This window comes from Opisthorchis viverrini (genome assembly GCF_000715545.1).
Source record: "Opisthorchis viverrini unplaced genomic scaffold opera_v5_20, whole genome shotgun sequence".
Classification (NCBI taxonomy): domain Eukaryota; kingdom Metazoa; phylum Platyhelminthes; class Trematoda; order Opisthorchiida; family Opisthorchiidae; genus Opisthorchis; species Opisthorchis viverrini.
Window position 1 is genome coordinate 3,045,766 of NW_008751676.1, and position 21,744 is coordinate 3,067,509.

At 42.4% G+C, this 21,744-nt stretch overlaps 1 protein-coding gene across 1 annotated transcript in view; it reads left to right on the forward strand.

Moving 5' to 3' along the window:
* T265_01854 (hypothetical protein) overlaps window positions 1-21,744 on the forward strand; it is a gene marked incomplete at both ends in the record, with an annotated part of 58,161 nt that overhangs the window by 17,860 nt on the left and 18,557 nt on the right. Inside the window, 2 exons of the mRNA XM_009165964.1 lie at window positions 11,541-11,984; window positions 21,188-21,527. Coding sequence (XP_009164228.1) covers window positions 11,541-11,984; window positions 21,188-21,527 — 784 coding nt within the window. The remainder of the gene's footprint in view (window positions 1-11,540; window positions 11,985-21,187; window positions 21,528-21,744) is intronic.

The window sequence follows — 21,744 nt, forward strand, 5'->3', positions numbered from 1 at the left end:
ACGGGGTGGTTAGCCCTGTCTGGAGTTGCTGAACTCTTAGCTCACCCAGACAGACGTCCTGGCTACCCGGTCGGCACCACGAGGAGGTGGTTCAGCTCGCCGACCAAACTTCACGCTGGTGGCGTATGTCTTTTTGAACTACCGAATATACATCAAACAGGCTGATTTAACCCGAGGGTCTCGCCTTGGTCTATAAAAGTCACTCTAGAACTGCTTTAATGCGATTAGCTACCGGATTAGCGTCTTGCGATATTAGATCAGTAATCGACTTTGTTTCACAGCTAGCTTAACACCCTCACGGCACTATGGTATGCAGCTACGTGATATCAGAAGAGCTGGACAGATCACCAGATTTGCACCGGGTGCCGATTGATCCGTAAACGTGAGTATCGGTGCACATTTGAGATTCCGCAGGTTGAATCAGTAGACTGTTTGTTCACACGTTCTGGCAGGTTCCATATGAGTAAAAGGTTGCGTGCACTCACCATTGCGTTCAGTCGCATCTATGGACTGCCTTCCGGTGCCTGTTTCTAGACAGTATACATTTGTATAGAAGTTGAATAGGACGGCGGACCTCACGAAATTCTTTTGCATACCTAGCCTAAGGCGGTAGGGTGGAATGACAGCAGTAAAACTAGAACCGTCACGATGACATATTTGTGTAACTGATATCGTGTTTCAATTGACTTCGAGGACACAGCTGGTTCTTGTGAGTGGAAATTGCTCTAGCTTATTTCGTCCCCATTCAACAATAAGTGATTAAAGTGTTGATACAAACCCCTAAATCTGCGCCAATCATACAGATCCACTGTTGTTTCCAAGCTAAATTAACGCAGTATGGGCCAAAGTAAAATAGATTCATGTATAGACGTAACACATCATTCATAAGGTTGCTGGAAATTTTACGACAGCCTACGACCATCAATCTTATGTTCCATTTGAAACCAAATTGCTCGAAATTAGCGAAATGCACTCATTTGCAAACAAATTTGGTTTTGGGGGAGACGCACCTAGAACCCAGGTGAACCTCTCCTTCATGATGTTTTCAAGCAACAGAATGTGCTGCACCAGACCGCTTCATGTTTCAGTTACTACGATGTTTCCCATTTATCGTGATGCATACATACACGTAATAGACCACTCATAAGGTTGCTGAAAATTCACCAACAGCCCACGACTGGTTTTGCCCTTCTTGGGGCTCATGGATTCAGATTTTTAGCTCAAGTTTCTTTATGCTTCAAGAGAGATAGGGTAAGTGTTATGATAATTGCTGGCCTGTAGGATAACTAAGCTTGTGCTGTGCAAAGAGAGCAACATGCGCATCAGTGTTGGCTGGCTTGAACTACAAAGCAGTGTTTTACCCGGACAACATAGTTCGAGATACGAGATACTTTTCAAAGGAACAGTTATTCCCTGATGAATTTGATGTCTCCTAGAAGTTTGGAAAACCTGTTTTGGAGCTAATCATTTAGAAGAGGTAAAGGCTCTGAAAAACTCAATGCTTGAGACCAGTGGTCCACTGGTGGAGGAAACCGGAGTTTGGATCTCTGTTCTTCATGCGTGATGTTTGGAGCTAGATCAGAAGGACGTCCTATGGAGTTACGTCTGTTGCTGTAAATTTAAATTTCGGGCAAACATTGCAAGTAGATGTGGACAAAAATGGGATGTGACGTATCCTTTGTAAACAAGGCAAACAGGTAAGAAACGAACAGATATATACTACTCAGTTTCTGTCCTAAGCAGCAAGGAACAAAACGGATATCGGTGAGGGTCAGGAATGCTGTATCCGCAGGACTACGGGGACAGTACTTGCCAACCAAAAGAGACTTCCTGATAGACGTAATTGGGCAACAAAATCTTATTCCTCTAGAAGATCTCCCGATATCCGTATAAAGTTAAGGAAGGATTGAAGATGAGATGACAACCACTACTGCTAATAAGCGGTTCTGAAAAGCTTGGAAAATATGTTGACTAAAAGGAGGAGTACTCACATCGACTTTACCCGCAGGATATCCAACTGAGACCCTGAACGCTTGCCATCAGAATTGGCGGTGACTCAGAGCAAACACTTATGAGTCTCAATGAGAGGATAATTTGATTCCGGCGGATGACATGTTTCACGTACTAAACAGGACAATTCAGTTAATACAGGAATGGACGTGACCTCAGCGGACCTCTAATCTATTCACACAATGGTGTTCGTCCTCCAAATGTCGATTAATGGCGATGTTTCTGAGTTGGTATTTTAGGCGTCACCTGCTATGGGAAACCACAAAAGGTCACTGGAGTGAAACACATTGTTGTGTAAATGAGAGCTATTCACTATGGAGGAGCATTCCGAGGTGTTTTGAGGCCATTTAGTGGTGGCTAAATGACAAATGATTTGGTCGAGATGAAAATCCCTTGGGATTGTTTCCTATTCATTCGCATACTTACTCCCATACTAATATCTGGAGTGACAGAAGTAGCAGTGAGAATCAGGATGCAAACGCCCTCGGTGAATGTCACACCTATTGGTTGCGTGGGCTAACTTCTAGCCATAAAAATTGAACAGTGAGTATACCTGTCATAAAAAACTGGTTTATTTTCATAAAGGATTCTACTCACAAGTTTGCTGAAAACTCTTCGACAGCCCATGACCGGTTTTATCCTTCTTGGGGCTCATCAGATAGGCGCAGTCCCGGAGTTTCCGTCCACCTTATGTTTTACTTGAACCCAAATTGGACTGTTTTCAAGAAATACACTCATTCGCAAATCAATTGGGTTTTCACGAAAGACTCAACTGAATCTCTCGTTTATGACACCGTGCCAACTGAAACATGAGGCGGCCTGTGTGCAGCACATTAAGTTGTAGACTGCCATAATTGAGAGACTCATTTGAGTCTCTCGTGAAAACCCAACTGATTTGCAAAGGATTGTATTTCTCGAAAACTGGTTTATCTTTTCAGTACATTTTTTTGATAACGTTTTTTGATAAGTAAGCCTTTATTAATTAAATCATTAGATGGCAAACTTTAAAAGGGACTCACAAAATGAATGAAACACTGTGTATTGAAACTCCTAATGGTAAAGAATCTGGTCAAAGGAGAAACGTCTTCGATGATATCCTACAGACACACCAGTAAGAAACCATAAGAACTAACAACATATTTGAGACTTTCGGTTTCACGTTGGTCTCGTTGTTATTAAGTAGCGACTCTTTTTCTGGTGATAGTTGTTCACACTAATATTATCCTTATTCGTTTGCACATTGTCGACGACGAAAAGTGGAAGCCTTTGAAGTTTCGAAAAAAAGCGATTCCTATAAGTAATCATCGTGCAACTTCTTAAAGACGGTGTGAAGTAGAACAATTCTCTATCAAAGCCTTCGACAGAATTAATGCGCGAAATGTGGCAACTGCGGTTGACTAACCGATTACGCAACAGACTAATTAACCATGTCATCGTTATTGCTAGAAGGTGTCTTATGTCCTTGGAGAAAACGATCAAGGATAAGGCACCCACAGCTCAGAACAACACTGCAATAAAGACCTCCGAGCAGCTCGTCAGAATAATGCGCGACCAGAGGGTTCTACTACGGCTCCAAGAACCTACAGCACAACAACAGATGGACTGAAGCTGAGCAATCCATTTAGAACATGACAGCTTGCGATCGATTGGGATCGGTTAAGTGTCCTCCTTCAGGTATGTCAAATACTTCCAAGCAGTGTTACGTAATTCCAAGCCAGAAATATACACTGATTTCACAGCATTCAGTTTGACAGCAGCTGACTTATTTAAAAACTCCTACGGACCTTTTGCCAACATTGGTTTGAAACAAAAAGACGTTTCATTAGACGACGGTGGTTGGGCACAGTCCATAGTCTATTTCATAACCATAAAAATCAGATACGTTATATTTGCTTCCCTAACGATTTTGGCTGTTTTTCAAAGACCGGCTTACATACCACTTCTTTAGGTTTGCGCCGGAACCAGATAACTCTTGAGATATTACCGAGACACTAGTGGTCATAAGTTCCAAGGCGTCTAGAGTCCTAAGATTCGGGGACCAAGTCTTGTGACCATAAGGTAACAACGTTTTTACAGCTGCCTTGCATACCGTTTGTTTTCAGCAAAAGCGTTGGCGCCGTAAGTGACAGAAGTTGTCGAACGCTGTCCGAGCCTTCGTTATCCATGCTCTAACTCCATCTGTTATAGTGAAATCGTCGCTTATATGGTTGCCAAGTTATACGAACCCTTAAACAAACTCAAGCCTTTTATTATGAAGCTTCAAAGAGTCAGTGGAGGATTATAATCCTGAAGCAGGACTTTGAACGTTGGATGTGAAAGACGAATGACGAAACGCAGAAACACTCTGATGTTCTATCCAAAGTACTCTGCATTCACAGGTAACCGTCAGAGGAAAAGAAAACATGTTCGTCCGAATAACCCAAGTCTATTGACCTCTCAAGATGTGGCTTTGGTCCCTAGATTAATGGTCCCTTATGGTCTGCTTCCCCTACTAACGCCGCAAACAAAATTGAGCTAAAAGGGGTAGGGCAGAGATTGATGAACTCCACTGCTTGTGGCAAGACCTTTGGATAGCATATAGTACAGCCTAATCTGACTAGAGGTATGGAATTACAGAGCACGACAAAATTCAACAGAACTCCATGACCAAAAATACCTAGAAAAGCCACCCTGTCCTCAGAGCAAATCATTTTTTGAAGCCAACGAGAACTGTGACTACTGGTCACCAGGAAATTGGATCTCACCTTGGTGTGACGGTTTGAGTACCTTCGCGACCCACTGAACTACCCCGTCTTCCATACCAATTTGGTTACCGATGAGAGATCTGACTAACACGGTCTCCTGGCCTTTCAGGGTTGAGTTGGAAGATTTTTGGCGTATTGTTCGACAAAAATGGTAATGCACCCGTATTTCCAGCTAAACGCCGCTGCCTTGAATTCAGGCTTTTAAGCTTAATGCTTTGGTCGAAGACCTTAATCCCCCTCTTGTCTAAATCTGGACACGTTTGCACTATCCCAGCTTGTGTAAAAACATGATGCCTACAACCGGCCTAATTGTCATACCACATCGGCTGCCGCATTGTGGCATCGGTTGGGTTGCCTTACTTGCTGTATACTTCAGGGCAGGTAAGCGAAAACAGGCTATTGCTGACGCATCTTTCATTGTTTCCCATGCTTTCCCATCAACCTTCCACTGTACCACCAGTGACACTTTCCTTGTAGGCCCATGCGCTATGACTGGCGACTCCGTTCGTCCCACATTTGTTCTAGCCGCAGCATCTGCGCATCACCGTGCACTGATAGCCCTAAGCATTTCAAAAGCAATCTTCAAGCCTCGAAACCCGGTCTGTCTAGCCGCATATGAGGTTAGAAAACTGAAGCAAGCAGGGCAACAGACTGCTCTCGCTCTCACACTAGACTTGCTCAACATTGACCTGTGCTGCATTTCAGACACAAGGATTCAAGTTGCACGCGTAGTGACTGAGTTAACAGTTCATCAGTCTCTACTGGCTTCCGGCTACGCACCTCTGGTGATACAGAGGCTTTTGCGTTAGGATATGCAGGGATCGGTCGTGTTCAGTCTGATTCAACAGTTGTTGTGTAATACTCGATATGTGTCCCCGCGCATTGGGGCCAATATGATCAATATCGATTTAGTAGACGCTGTACCACTGTTCGATCATCTTGGCTGCCCTCGTTTTTAAAAATCTGTCCAAATAGTACTCATTCTGGAGACCCAACTGTCAGAACAGTCAGACAGCCTCAGGCGACATCCATTTTTGGGCCTCCTTGATCATTTGCGAAGCAATTACTGCGTATTGAACATGTGATGCATTTGGCGTAAGAAACTGCATGCAGTCCGACTGAAATGGTTCTATGCGTCATTTCCTGTGGCTATGCTGCACAGCTGTGTGTGCGCATCCTCCCACCCCAAGCATGCACCAAACAGGACACATGGTTCATTGGAATTTAACTGCAAAGAGGACAATTCTTATCAGCTGAATGTTTTCGGGCGCAAATGCGTGAGAATAAGACCAAGCTACACCCATCCAGGTGACCAGTAGGGAGTCTGTCCGTGCGGCAACACCTGATCCAGATGACATCTTAAACCCCTAACTGCAAACAGATGGAGATGGACGCAAGTGAACTAACAAAAAAAGGCGAATGACGACCAGTTTGGTTGTGTTGGATTTGATTTAGCCTAAAGAGTGAGATCCGAGAGACAATCGGAAAATGAACCGAATTTTTTGGCTCTCATCTAGGAAATTACTTACTGATGGTGGGCACAGTATTAACCTGTGTCCTTGTCCAAATACTTTGCCTACATTCCCATGAACCAGCTTACCCTGGTCACACTTCGATAAGTTAGACTGACTACATGGTATTTTTATATTTCCCAGAACTCGTCGCTACAGCCCGGTGAACGAATATTGAGAATTCACTGAGAGTTTCGGATCTTCAGTCAGTAGAAGTTCGAATATCATCCACTGAATACTTCTTCATGTGTAGCAATAGGTAACGGCCCATCCGGAAGTTATCCAGTTATCCACTGGGTCTCACACACTTAGCATGATACAGAGTATCTGCAGGCCACAAATCTGACTGCTTCGTTACACAGTCAACTTTGGTTTTCTTCGTAGGTACTTGTCACAGTCGGGTTTTTCCTTAGCAACGTTCGTCGAGCCGACATTTCTCTAATGCCCATCATCTGATGTATAGAGCGGATTATTTCTCCTACATAGGTCATGCGCTCAAAAACGCAGTACAGCTTCCTTCTAGTTCACCTGGAAATGTCACACCACTCAATGATGTGATTTTAGAAAACTACCAAAGCCTAATGTTAGTAGGTGCCCTTTCCACAGTGATCTCAAGATTATAGGGAATAAAGAAGGAATAGACATCCCCTACTCACCTACTGAGGTGCGTCAACCAGAGAAAATCAACAATTTCGATGAAAGGGATTCACTTTTCTCATTTAGCTTCACTCAAGTATAAAAGTATCTCAGAATTTTGACAGATAAAGGGTTTTGTTGCTGCGCATACAGGAGTCATAAAGCGCCCTTAGTTACCGTTCCAAATGCTAACAAACGCGCTTGCTTGAACAATAAAACGCTCATCACAGGAAAGAAACTTTGATATGGGTAGAAAAAAGAACAGAGAGTAATTTTGCTGCCAAACAGTGCCAAGGATCACAAAGTATCACTTTGTTTTTTTCTATTCCTGTGTTTGGCTGACGAAACTCCAACAGACAACTCGTCTAGGGGCAGATAGTGTGTAGAAACTATCCATTCGCCTAGTTAGTTGAATGATTCTTTGTTACAATCTGTCATGTCACCACAGGACAGCAAAATTTAATGGGCTGGATATCGGTTAGATATCGTTATCATATGCTAGCATTAGGCTTGTTCGACCGGCTTAGGCTTGGCACAATAACATGACAGCAGATAACCGGGAATGTCTTCATTCGTTCACTATGCATTCAAGTTCGAGACTCTGTATACTGATACAAACGGTAAACTTGGTATGGTAGTTGAAACCAAACAAGATATTTCACACGCATAACTCCTTCGTGTCATTGTGGAACAGGATACGTATAATGTTTCTGCAAAATATAACTCTAAACATATCACTAGTCACTCCGTACTATTCCAGAAAGCCTACGAAGTGCGTCAGGTTTCGTACACAACCGTCCAGCCAATCGAATTTTAGAAGAGAATTGTTCAAACACGCTACTTCAGTTTCAGATTTTTCCATACTAAGTCAAATAACGAATATAAGATGAGTGTACCTATGTCGTACATATGTGTTGCATATTATAACACCGTTATTTAACTTGTGGCAAAAGTTAGCGACACCTGGGAGTGAGTTCAACTCCGCAGAGGTATTCCGTAAGCTTTTCTCATAGATTTTTCATGAAATTAACGAATACTTACCAATAAATCGTTCCACAGTTAAAGAATGCTGAATGCAGGTACACGTTCAGTAGGTAGCTCCCGCTGCTATTCCACCGGTAGAATGTAGTTTTCCTTAAGATACCTTCTTTGTCTCTATTCATGTAAGCTCCCTTGATGACGATCAGCGTTGTTGGACAAGCTCTTAAGAGAAAATTATGGGGCTTTAGCCTGCTAAGCATACGAATTTGCGGTCCGAAACAACTTCTATACTGTCATACAGCTATAGAGATGTCAGGTTTAACCGAGAAGCGTGTTTTATGCCTCAAAGGTGGATAATGGAAAATGAGGCAACGAAGCGTAACGTTGAAACTCAGATGGAGGGAAGGGTCTTATTATTGTTAGTGACAATTTTCGAGGAATCTGTTACGTGCTTACTTGGATGTTTATGTATTTCTGAGTGTCGTGTTCTTCTTATGATGAAAGCTACTCGTCATACCTCGAGGGATTGGATATTGTTCTTTTGGACTGCGCAAAGTTCCTCTTTCATTCATATCGAAGGACGGTCCCACAAAGAATGACCCAATAATTCTAAACTACTTAAAATGTGCTTATTTCAAGACCTGTTTTTTCTAACTTTAGGCATCTTCGGCCACATGAATAAAAACACCATTCACTAGTATTATTTACCGAGATCTTAACATTGAGTACAGTCTGTTTCTTTAGAATTGATTTGTTTCGTGCCATGTTATCATCCTTGTGCAGGCAAAACTGGTCCATGTCATGTGTTTGGCCTCTTTTACCAAGTAGTATGGTGTCGTAATGGTATTTTGGTGCAAAGACCGGCCTTTCATCAGCCAGTTGAAGAAGCAAACCAATGTATATGTTAATAGAGGGTAGTTCAAAACACTCGTATTTATACATTTGTTTCTGCTTCAAAAAGTAGACTTGGATGGTCTCAGGTGGAACCGGGACGTAAGCTCCTGTATGTTGCCGATAAATAGAAACCAAAATGTCGCCAAAAACGCTGTATGGATCAGTGTACTATCGGCACAGCAAGCGGAAAATTGGCACCGGGCTTTGAGAATGAACCCCCCTTCACGAAGCTCTCTGGATGAGGTGGCTGGCAGTTGAGCAAGCCACTGAACTGTGGAAAGAATTGAAAAGTAATTTCTGAGTTGATTAGTACCGCATACCTATACTCCGGAAACCAGGAATAATGCGCATAAACGAGCAGATTGTGGCATATGAAATACTCTGTTTCAGACGCTGACCTCAGCCTCGAATTTCGAAAAGAAATGTGCAATTGAATGAGAAGCGTTAGCGTCCTTGAAACTCATGTTGTCTGTGACAGGCCAATTGTTTTAGGTGTGACGATTCTCGTAGGTGAACGAAAAGCACATTTTTTTTAATTTTCAGGATCAGGTATCTTTGGTTTATGCTCTCATGTCTTGTATACAGACTTTTACCGATTACCACCATTTGGTTTTCACCAATACGACCAAAATCCTGCGTGACATAGCGAAAAGCGCTCGGTTTTGGTTGACGTCCAACCCGATGCGATGAATGAATTATGCTAAGCTCACAAATGATTGTAAAGCAGCTGAAAATTCACACTCTACCAAACCGAGGAAAACAGGGGGATCCGTCCTAATTTCGAAAGGTTCTGCAATATAGGTTAGGTATAACAGCTTTGGTGGCTGAAGCAAGTCTGCCAATGCGAAAGTTTTTACGGCGGCAGAACTAAGTGACGTCATAACATTTCGAAACTTCAACCGGCAAGTGAGATTACACAACGAGAAACAGATGAATATTTAATGAGTGCATGAACAGTAAACCAGTGAAATGGAACTGTATAAGCCGCGTTTGCAATTCGGTTTCAAAGTTGTGGTCCGATTTAAGGACAGGTGTCGGTGGATTTAAAGTCACGATCTGCTTAGCACAGAGCTAGAACGGATGCCGAGTGTAACAATCAAGATTCAACTTTTGCTTTAAACTGGTTAGGTAGCCGGTGCATAACCCAGGGTCAAATTAACAAATCCAGCAAAAAATGACTATATTAACAAACACCTTGTGAAAGCCTTGCTTGTATGCACGGTGCCGGCAACCCAACAACACCTCCAAGAAGTGTTTTCATGGAAAACACATTCGTCTTGTTTTGCTTATCATGTAGGGCAGCAATACCGTGTTTAAATGCAGTTCACATATCTAACCAGAATATCTTACAGCTCATCCCAACGACAACGGCTTCGCTTTATTTTTCTAAAAGTCGGGGGCTTGGTTACAGCGAGATTCGTCTTTGATATAAGCTCGAAGAAGAACAGGGAACAAATATCCTTTATAATATTCTTCACAGGATGGAATGTCGCACACACAAAGAATGAGTTATTCCTTATCACTCGGAATAACCTGACGTCAGAATTTGTTTTTCACAATGCTGAACTTGAGGTCTGCAAAGCTCTCAACCAGTTTGCTGATGTTTGGAACCGACCGAGGGGTCATCTCCTCAGAACTGGTTGAAGAACTGTCGATGGATTTATCGTTGCTGATTCTGCTAACTTTATTGACGATTGACATTCACCGGAACCGATTGTTGAAACACGCTCATTTAGTAGCCGTTTCCCGTAACTGATCTAGGTCGGGAACAGACGGCACTCAGTCAGCCAAACTAAAATAAGCAAAACGTACCTGATTTTCAATTGATATTTTTTCCTGCGAGTAAAGCCAACCTGTTCTGGAAAACCGAGGAGTAATGTACAGCCGTTTCGTCCTTATTGGGAATCATCAGCAGTGTACATTTCACGAACAGCCAGCAAATTTAGACCCAGTGAGCTGCTGGCCGTTAGTGTGAACACTTGAATGTTAGTCCACGAGCGGTTAATCAGCACTGTGAATAGTTGACACTTAGCTGGGGTATGGCGTTGCTCATCCCTCAATCAAGGAAACTAGATCACGTGACCACGTGTCGACTACTTGTTCGAGAAACTTCTCAAACGGGAATTCCACTCCCCCATTATGTAATTATTATTTACCTCAGCTGCTTAGATCTGAGTTTAAATGCTTGTTATGAAAGTATTAAAACAATTTTTATCAGTAAAATTAAGCAAACCACGTCACTTTTTAACAGTTTTGACTGTCTCCTCAAATGGCAACTTCTGCGAAATGCTGATTCGTCACTCCTGGTCTAATGGCCTTGCTAAAACGTCAACCAGTTTTGGGTTTCACTAAAGACTTATGAGACAAACACTGTTGACGATCTCTAACAAGGCTGAAACAGCTTTGCAAAGCTCCTTTTTAGCATCAACCACATTCGCTTGGACGATAAGTTCCTATTCGGGAGCTGAAAGAGCCCGCTGAAGTGGCCCCTCATAACAGGACCATGACAATAAGCGAATCAATAATAATAAGCTGTTTTGTTTTCCCGATACTTTTTTGATCGTGGTCCAGTCCGTAGTAGTATGCATTATGAAAATACTTGCAAAAGATTGCGAATTCACGAAGAACGTGTCACAACAGATACTTTTAAGGAAGGAAACCTCAGACAGTTCCAGTATGAACGAAGAATGAATTTTGCTTGTTTCCTAACGGTTGAATCCCTTCTTTGACTTTATATTTCTTGTTCACACCGGTGACCTCATAGGTGGACCATTTTTACCAACGCCAACCTATAATCCAAAGCGCAGGATGCGAAAGGCCCCGCAAAGTTCGCATATCTCTGAGCCAACCATGTTGGTGCCCACTGCCTCAAGACCCAAGGAGCCTGGTCCTCGAACAGCATACAGTTCACTTCCAACTCCAGTGGAAGAAGGCAATATCGCCAGATCTCCAAGAATAAATGGGCACTCAACGAACACGTGTTCTACGATGCAGCGTGCAATGTCAATGTACAATCTAGCTGAAAATGGACAGAAGGCCAGTGCACAGTTTCCATTCCAGAAGAACTCTACTTCCATTAGTCCCACAGCAGTGTGCGGTTCCTTCTTCATGGCTTCGCAAATCTACTATGATAGTCGAGTCATGGATTCAACTGCTAGTGTGAGTGCAACACTGTCCAGGAGACCAAAACTGGCATCCCGAAAAACCGGTGAGTGATGGTTTTCACTATGGAACACAGACATCTTCCTAATGTACAAGTTTCCCTGTGTACAAGTTCACGCTATACCCTGGTATCAAATGATATTTACTCCCACCGACGTCCTCAACTCCACATTCATTGTATTGTGATTGTCTTCTGCAGCAGCAAGTGTCGAACTAACGGGTGCCACCAGGTGTATCAGGCTACGAGCAATAATGCATGGCGTGGTTAGGAGTTTAATTTTTGCTTTTGTGAGTTTCATATTCCAGAGGTCACGAAAAACTGAAATTTTTAGATGGCCACGAGAGTGAAATGGGCGGTCGCGACGGAATGATGAGAACTGGTCACTTAACATCTTGCATTTAAGGGACGCTGCTGATCTACTGGGACTGGCTTTATCAGCCAACGTCGATTACCAAAAACGCGTGGCATACTCGCACAGATATCAGCTTTGTTAGACAGTAGTATGCAATTACTTCAGTTACGTTGGTTTTAACCTGAATAACCGATTAATGTTGCGTACTCTACTCTAACGTCTAAATCCTCTCAATTATATGAAAGACTAATGAATTCAAGTTGTATCGACATTCAGCAATTAAAACAATTGTAAATTTTGTCTTTGTCTATGTCATTTGTATGGAAATTTATATCCCATTTTGGATTTTATCACTGTGAAATGGTGTCCTCCATAGCGTTGTTTATCACCCCATTGGACAAATAGGTCTATGCTGTTTGGCTTTATCGTTCCTCACGGGTAACTAATTTGCAAGTGTCCGTCGTGTAGTTAATTGTCTAAATGACCTTGCCGGCACCCATATTTTAACTAGCAAGCACTTGTGTATGGGTGTCCAGATTGTGTGATAAACATAGCCATTAACACTTAGCCAAGGAATCGAATTACCCATAATACGTGGCCTCTAATTGGTAAAAGCAATCATATCCAAGAACTGCACTCGTGACACTTCGAAAGGGATACTTGGGTTTGATTTTATATATTACTGGGGCCAGCGGTGCAAAGTGCTCAAACTTTGCGTATGACAGTAACTTGAGTCTTTCCACTAGCCAAGCTAAGGTCGTTGACATCCGTAGCTTTCATATCCCGTCACACTACACTCATAAAACAGACCAGAAATGAATGTCAGCTACGTTTATACTCTTAGGCAACCTAAACCGTACCTATCCTATACATTCTCGCGACAATATTGCAATTGCTCGCTTGGTATGTAAATTAACAAATCCCCTTAACCCGATGGAGGTGGATTGCAAAGTAAGCGAGCACGAGTGGTATTGGAATGTGTTCTAGGAGGGAAGATTTGATGCGATTTACGATTTCTTGGGATTTATCAGGATTTGACAAATATATAGACACAAACAACACACTACTGAGGGTAGTTTGGTAGCACTTTAGGGATAGTTTTCATACAAATCAATGTTCGATGGAAACACAATCTAGTGCTGTCCACATATTGGGCATAGCTGTTGAGGTTAGAATACCATTTTCTGACTCGTGGTAACTATTTACTCAGTGTGACTCCGGAAGGCATCGGGATTATGCCCACGTGGCCAATTCAGCTGGCATGAACTACCCGCTTTATAATGAGATCATTCTGCTCTCCCAGCTAGACAGGTTGCTTATTTTGGCAAGCCTTCATTTTGTCATCCTGTATTTGAATGAGCCCATCTCATTTGCGTCACATCAATGGGGTCGATATGCAGCTGAATGAGTCTTCCGACTTGAGAATTTGAGAATGCAAATCTGTTTCGTATTGTTAGACAGAAGCTGTTTTCTCTAGATTTAACTCATATGTGATCCAGAAATTTTTGAATCATTGAGTTATTGTGCAAATGTATTTGAGCATAGTCACTTGGGCTAGCAGACCATAGAGTAATCTAGTAGACTAACAGCCAATTTATTCCAGACATGAATTTGCATAATGATCTAACTAATGGCGCTATTCAGATGTGCTGAACGTTTACGTACTGGAACTGATTCAAACTCATTCCAGAGATGCTGTAAAGACAGATTCTGTTTGTTTATAATGACAACCAGCGTGACCTGGAGCGTAATAGATGCTAGCGCACAAATTCCCATTTTGGTGGCCCCTATTATGAGGTTGTTGAGTCTAAAATATCTCTCGAGGAACCTCATAAACTTATATCAGTTTTGGGACTCCAAAAGAAGGCATGTTCCATGGGGTTGTGTTTTTGGGGCAGAACAGTCTTGAGGGGTACCCAGTTCCCTACAGTAGCATCTCTGAATTTCATCATCCCGGAAGCGCTTCAGATGTTTCTGTGCTTGTTGGGACCCAAAAAACGTGAAATGAAGGACAACAATGTGAACATTTGGTTAGCAGTTCATAGCCACGACTTGGTAATCATTATCGTTATTTATATCATTAATGTCCGCGATCCATGATAAGTAAAATAGTTTTTCCCGTCAACCAGTGGTAACTGTCAGCATGACTCAATAGACAAATTTTGATTACAAATGAAGACCTTTTGGACTTAGGAAATATTTAAGTGATACGGAAATACAATGGAAATTAGCAAACTCTCCGGTCTCCGACAGCCAGGCACAAAACCATAATCAGAGTGGTAGGTGATCAGGAAGATCAACTAAGCCTTTATTTTCACACCTTTTGGTTTCTATGTAGACTCGTTTATGTGAAAGCTTTGAAAAATTGATAGTTTGTTTGCAATGAATTCATGTGCGCTGCTCAAGTTTGAGCGCACAGACTGTCCAGCTTGACCGTCTTTACTGTTTGAAATAAACATAGGGTATAGACGTAATACACTAGTCATAAGGCTGCTGAAAGCTATTCAACAGCCCATAACCGGTGTTGCCTTTCATTGGACCCATCAGGCAGACAGTTCTCGAATTTCCGTAAACCTTATGTTCCACTCGAACTAAGCTGAACTTATGCACTCATCGGCATACCACTTTGGTTTTGACGGGCAAGTCACCTGGAACCCAGGTGAACGTTCTTAGCCCAGCATAAACCAAATATTCAGCTTGGTTCTGGGCGAGTCTTCCTTCAAATCAAATTGTATGCAGATGAGTGTTTAAGTTAAACTTGAAGTCGCACACCCAATAACGTATGAGTATGAACTTTTGACCCGTAAAACATGCATTCTATCACGGTTTCAAACTGTGGTAAAAGCTTTTCACTTCCAATATCGGTTAGGATCTTGATGGCTGATGGTCGCTACGATTATTATCAGTGTTTAGGTGAAATGCATGCGCTAAAAATTAGGATAGAAGCCATGCGTACAGCTCGTCTTTGGCAGGAAGTAGGCTTCTCATAAGTCAAGTTCATGTGTTCCGTACCAGTACACAATACGAGTGAACAGACCAGTGGTTACATGGTGCCTTAGGACAGACAGGAGTCTTCTGACTAAAAACTGCTGCCAGGGAAACGAGCTGAATAATATCTTGCTGACTACTTGGATTGTGATGCATAGGACGTTTTCCATGAGTAGTACCCCTAGAAAGAGGCCAGTCTATCCATCGACATTTGATGAAACATCTTCGATTAGTACGCTTCCAGTGGTTAACGACGTTCTCCAGGGTAAAACTCATTTGTCAAGAAAACCTCCTCCAAGGGGCTGGTATTTTTCAAAGCGGGGTTCTAGTTTTGTCCGAACCAACGATTATCTTTACGCTTGACAGAAATGCACCAGTACTACGTACTGGCACTTAACTGCACGAAAAAGATATGCCTCACAGCCACCACCAGTGGTGGGACGCTCCACTGTACACGGTAATCATTCAGCCATAGTTAAAGTACATTGCACTTCACGATGCGCCTCTCCATCAGCAGCTGAAAGTTGCGAATCCGTATTCAATACTTGTCCCTTGGGTGTGTACTGACTGTCTTTCTTGTAAACGTTTTAGTGAATTGGTTAATGAATATTTCCCACCAACGTTTGGATTTCGCTTATAAGATTGCCACAAAAACTTTTTGGGGTCCATTAGAAAAGGAAGAAAGTAAATGAAATAACAGCAGCGATGAAAGTGATGAAAACTACTCCAGGGGTGTCACTTACGTCTTGAAAGTTGTCTTCAAACTTATTCTCCTGACTACCTGAGTGAAAGCAAACGGCAAAAATACTGCCCAATTCGATCAGCAAAAAATGTTAGCTTGCTAGATGTTTTGTTCACCATTCAGTTCGTTCCTCCTTCATCAGTGTGTAGCGCTGGATTTCTGTTGCCAGTGAAATCATGAAGTTCATTTTGTTTCACAGTGCTACCGGATGGAACCCGTTTTGTTTTATAACAATGGAAGTCTTGCATGAATTTGCTGGTTCCTGTGCTTCTAGATATTTGAGATAAATGGGTCTTTATGTGTCATAACGGTGGCTTGACAGAGAAATCAGGTAAGAACTGCAAGAGCAGTTGGAATAAACAATGTTTTTGAAAAAGATGGGAATTACTGGTGGAAGGCAAAACGTGTCCATCAGTTGGAACAATCAGGGTTTTGATAGAGAGGGGGTTTTGGAGTTCTTTTAGTTAAATGCATTTCAGAGGGGCCAACGGTTTTGTTCACTTAAAACGGCTCGCCCTTGGGTGTGGTAACTATAGCCATCTTTGGTGGCATTTGGTCTTTGCAAGCTTGTGGGGTGATATACAAACCGTTGTGCTGCAGACACGATAATGGTGGAACTGTATGAGAATGATGAGCGACTGCTTTGGTATTCAGCTCCCTGGTAGGTCACTGATACATCAACGTCAATGAACAGAGACAAATCCGCAAAAGTTAAGTTAGGCGTAACAAGTGAGTCCAACGTCACTCTCTGATCTAGCCGGTCCGTGCTAAACTCGGACGCTTACTGGATGTGTCATCCGTGTAGGCGTGAATGAAGGTGGCGACATAATAAATCAACGGTATCGTTTGTAATATCGGTCTTCGAGTGATTCATACATCCCTGTTTACATGCTGGTCACATGCAGCTGCGTCTCAGTTGGCCAATCAGTCCAGCTGGTCCCTGAGATCTCGCAAGTGGATGGTATGCGCGAAACCATGCCACCTGTAAGGATCTGTCACTTGACTGTTCCAACCTTCTCCATTTTTCTATAGACTGAGTTGCCCATCATTTCGATAATTGCCAGCAGACAATCACAAGACAAGCAAAATTAACTGCATGACTAATGTGACATTTGCAGCGAATTCCTAAATCCCCTGATTCGGCAGCACGTGAGAGGGCGTACACTCACTGTGCACCTTGTTAAGAAACGGAAGCAGCGAGAAAGCTGACACAAAGAGATTTGCTTAAAATTGTCCAGCTTGATGTTTCACGAGACAAAAATTCTCTCAACTGTTCAGTAATCGTAAACCCAGTCTTGTTCTTCACAGACTGTTGGAGTCTAGTTTCATGGTGAAATTTTTCAGCTGACTGAAATTAACTCTTGACAATGGAAACTTTTGAGCCTAATCACTCTGATGGGACACAATCGTCCCGTACTTGAGAACGCAGTTCCTTTCCTACCAGCTTTTTGTTCATGTTTACTCAGTGAATATGCTCTTAATATGGTCTATGAAAAAACACGGATTCAGAGTTTCACTAAGAATGATGGTTTTGCCGTCCTTGTCATAGAACAACTGCCTGATTGCACTCAAAGTACACGATGATCTGGATGAATTCATTTACCCGGGAGAACTATGTTTCATTTACAGTTTAAATAAAAGGTCACATATAAGATTTACTTGAACTACTTAGCACCAGAGATCGAAGAGCTCCAGACAGCTCATTGGTTAGAGTGTGAGCTTACTGTTTGTTTGTATGGATCCAATATATGTACTTCCAGTGTATGAGTTTGAGCAACATGACAGTATCTCAACCCTCGTCCTTCCTTCAGGTGGCGTGCAGCTGGGCGCCGAAAGGAAGTTACGGCTGAAGGATTACTGATTATTATTTATTACTGGATGGCTATGATGGACGCAGGCCAACAAACTGACTAGCAAACCAGTCCCGACAAACGACTGCAAAGCAAGATCAGGTCCTCGTACAAGGTTCAAGCATATGACGGCATACGTACCTTAACCCAACCTATTTATGCTGACGTATGACCTACACACGTAGTAGTGTTATTCACTCCGCAGGTTTTCAAAATTATATTCAATGGTTGGAGGAGAGTTACTGGGTGGCGCAACACACAACTTTTGGGAAAACACGTGGGCTACTGGTGATCTTGTGTCCCGCATAAAGCTATTTTAATACCTTTCCCCAAAATTTGATAACATAGGAGTCTGTTGCGTTGAAATGGGAAAATGTCCATCCTATATGTAGTGCATGGGTGACCTGAACTTATTGTAGGAATATTGAATGAATTTTACGGAAAACGCAGGATGGTATTCTACCCAATAGGGACTTATCAAGTATTTCAACTGCGCTGCATAACGTGGATCTCTATGCAAAATGCGACTGATATTGGCCGAGATATGTTCGTTCGAACAGTGTTCTACCTTGAAGCATTCGGTGGAGGTACAACTTAATTTTGAGTGGGCACACAACCTTGAACAAGGTCTGTTGGGTTCCCCTACAATAGGACGCAATTTTAAGAACAAGGTTTCCGCTCTAACCCACCCCTGAAATGAGTTCCGCACTGTTTTGCCTGACGTGAATGTTGCATTCAGAGTTGCTTTCCCGGATCCCAAAGTGGGTTAGCATAACCGTGATAGTAGATTCTTGATTCACTATCTAGATTACAAAAATTACAGTTTCGTTCCAGATGAATGTTTAAAGTCATGCATGGCATTGGCTGCATGTTTATTTGACTCGCCTTGAGCACACTATGCATTCCTCATGGTTAAGAGCTCTTGGTGGGGACAAAAGTTTTAAGCCGTAACTGAGATTTTGGTTCGTTAATGGAGAGTAAGTCCTCACAATGGAGAAATTGCGCTGCTGCAGAAACAAAACAAGAGAATGGAGAAATGGCAGTCTGCTTTCAAATGTATAGTATTTAAATTGAGATCTCATAAACACTTTAGCTTTTACATTCCGGCAAGACCATGAGGCGCACTCTGTGATGTATGCATTCTTTCACGTCTTTATCGATTACCAGCGTGGTTCCTTTATTGTGAAACCAACCGCACAATTTGCTAGCCATAATTATCTCTACTCATGTGATTCCATATGTATGGAATCAAACTCGTAGGTAGAGCACGTAGGTGACAGCAGGAGTTTCAACCTGCTAATTTACGGGACTGAATTGTCTGTATCGTTATCTGTGCATGCCAAACCATTATCCTGCGCGAGTAAATCAGGGTTTTGTCTAACGTTGCTCCAAACATCTCTATTGAACTTGCGGTAACTGACCTTGAATAATGAACAAATACCCGTATGAATGACAGATAATTAGGGCTAGTGTGTTACAAGCTTTCCAGATAGAAAATTCGAACCAAATATTTCGGAATGCAAATTGTTGTCGCAGTTGGAAGGATTAGTTTCAGGATTTGAGGGTACGGGAAAGTTTCGCGAACATTACCTACTGATTTTGATATCAGTTTTGGACAGAAAGTATGGTATTCTATCAAGAAGAACTGGGCACATGCAGTTTTGAACCATCGACCTAGGGCAGTTTATCTGGGAGTTGGCTTACAAACTTTTTGTCGCCACAAGAACAAACATCGTAGTTACTTTATATCAGCCTATCTGCGTTTATACTATTTCTAAGGTTCGCTTTATATCTCCGATGTGGTCGATTGTTAAAAGTTTGGCTTGCAAGTAATTTGATGAAATGTCCGTAATTTTTGTTGCTTTGCTGCCTAATTCACTTGCACTCGATTAGCTCATTAACCAACTTGAATTCAGTGGTTTAGCAGCCAATCGGAACAAAAGAAAAGAACTGGTAAAATGAACGCAATCGAATCAGATTCCGAAGCAATACGAACTCCAGAGGGATCAAATGAACTATATGAAAGCAAAACTTCTAACAGTCTCTCCTGTCAGGGGTATGAAGTATCAAGAAACTCGAGTAAACATAAAAAAACCACCCCCCCCCAACCACAAACTCGAGTAACATAAAAAAACCCCCCCCCCCCAACCACATAGTGAGGATGTTGTATGGTGACGAGACGGTTACAGTCTAGTTAGTAAGGCCGGCAGCGATATCAAATTCCACCTGATCAACAACCAAGCGCGTATACATAAGATTTGGGACTCGATCGACAGCTGACTCACGAAGAAAACTTCGAACGAGGTTGAATGTGTCCGATAGAGTTGTGTTTAACAAATCAATGTGCTCCAAAGTACTATACATAATCTTGGATAGTACATGGGCATCCAAGCAAAAAACGTCTTTTCACAGGCGAATACTCTGATTTGATAATCGTACAATACACCGAGAAGAAATAACACCCTTCACCAGCCTCTGAGGTACAATTTTAACCAGTTCATGTCCTACTTATGCAGTTAGCTGGCTCGACGCCTTTTGTCAAGTCATTACACAAGTTATTGCTTGGTAGCATCATAATCGCGATGGAACACCGTTGAAACTCTCCTGTGAGGCAGTGTCAAGAGCAGTGCCGGAACATGCCTAGTGTATTCCAAACCCGAAACCATCATCTTTACAGTGACCAATCAAGGAAGCATTTGCAGTAGCCAAATTGGCCGGTGCTGATAACTGTGATTTTTCTTCATCAGCTCATTCCTTCTGGAGAAGAAACTCATTCTACCTCCGAAAAACAAAATGGTGGGTGGTCTAACATAGGTTACCCAATTAGCTCTCTGTTTCTCAGCACTAAAGGCTGCGCCTACCTGATGAGCCCCAAGAAGGGCGAAACCGGTCGTGGGCAGTCGAAGAGTTTTCAGCAACCTTGTGAGTAGTTTCCTTTAGGAAAAAGCCTGCTTACTTTCAAAGTGAGCCGTCAATGAAGCTGTTCGAATGTTGATTGTGAGTAGTTCCTTTAGGAAAAAGCCTGCTTACTTTCAAAGTGAGCCGTCAATGAAGCTGTTCGAATGTTGAAAATAGATGCCTTCCTGTTTGAAAACCACACTTTCACTACAACAACAGATAGGGTATGGGTACTTCGAACCAAAAGTTCCGTTCCATCGTTTGTTGCGGGACAAATTTTAGGAATTACAGTGTCTTGGGTAAAGGTCAGTTTAATTTGACAAAAATATCTGTCCTATAAAAGACTCCAGTGAGACTTTTCAGTTCACACGTGAGTCATGGAACCGATAATTTCTTCATTATTTATCTTCTATATCAGATGAACTCAGTGGTCCAAACGATATGCTTCCCCACAAACCGAGAGAAATTCAGAAGCCATACGTTCCCAAACAACCAGATTTCACCATGGTCATGAGGGATGGCCCAAGGCATTTTTCTCGACTGGATCGTCCAGAACTGTTAACCTCCTTTGTACCTCCAGGAGCTCCGTGCAGCAAAAGAGAGTCGAATTGGAGCCGTGAATTCCAACGAGAGGGAAGCCAAACGGATAGTGGAATAAGTAACTCATCATCTGTCGAAAAAACGGTCCACTTAAATGCACTTAGATCATCACCACAAGCAAAGCCACTCAATGGCCGAAGTCCTCCGGTCGCCTACGAGTAAGTGTTCACTTTGGTATGATCCTTGTTTCCAGAAATTAAAGAGTTCGCTCCACTGGAAAAAGTTTGTGCAATGACTGCTAAGGGGATCGAACAATGCTCAAATAAACCCTTCCTTATTAGCAATGTATGAATAAAAAAGCATACTTTGCTGGCCACATTCATTGGCTCAGAGGCATGTCAGTGGTGCTGTGTAGGTGGTACTAACAGGCTGATT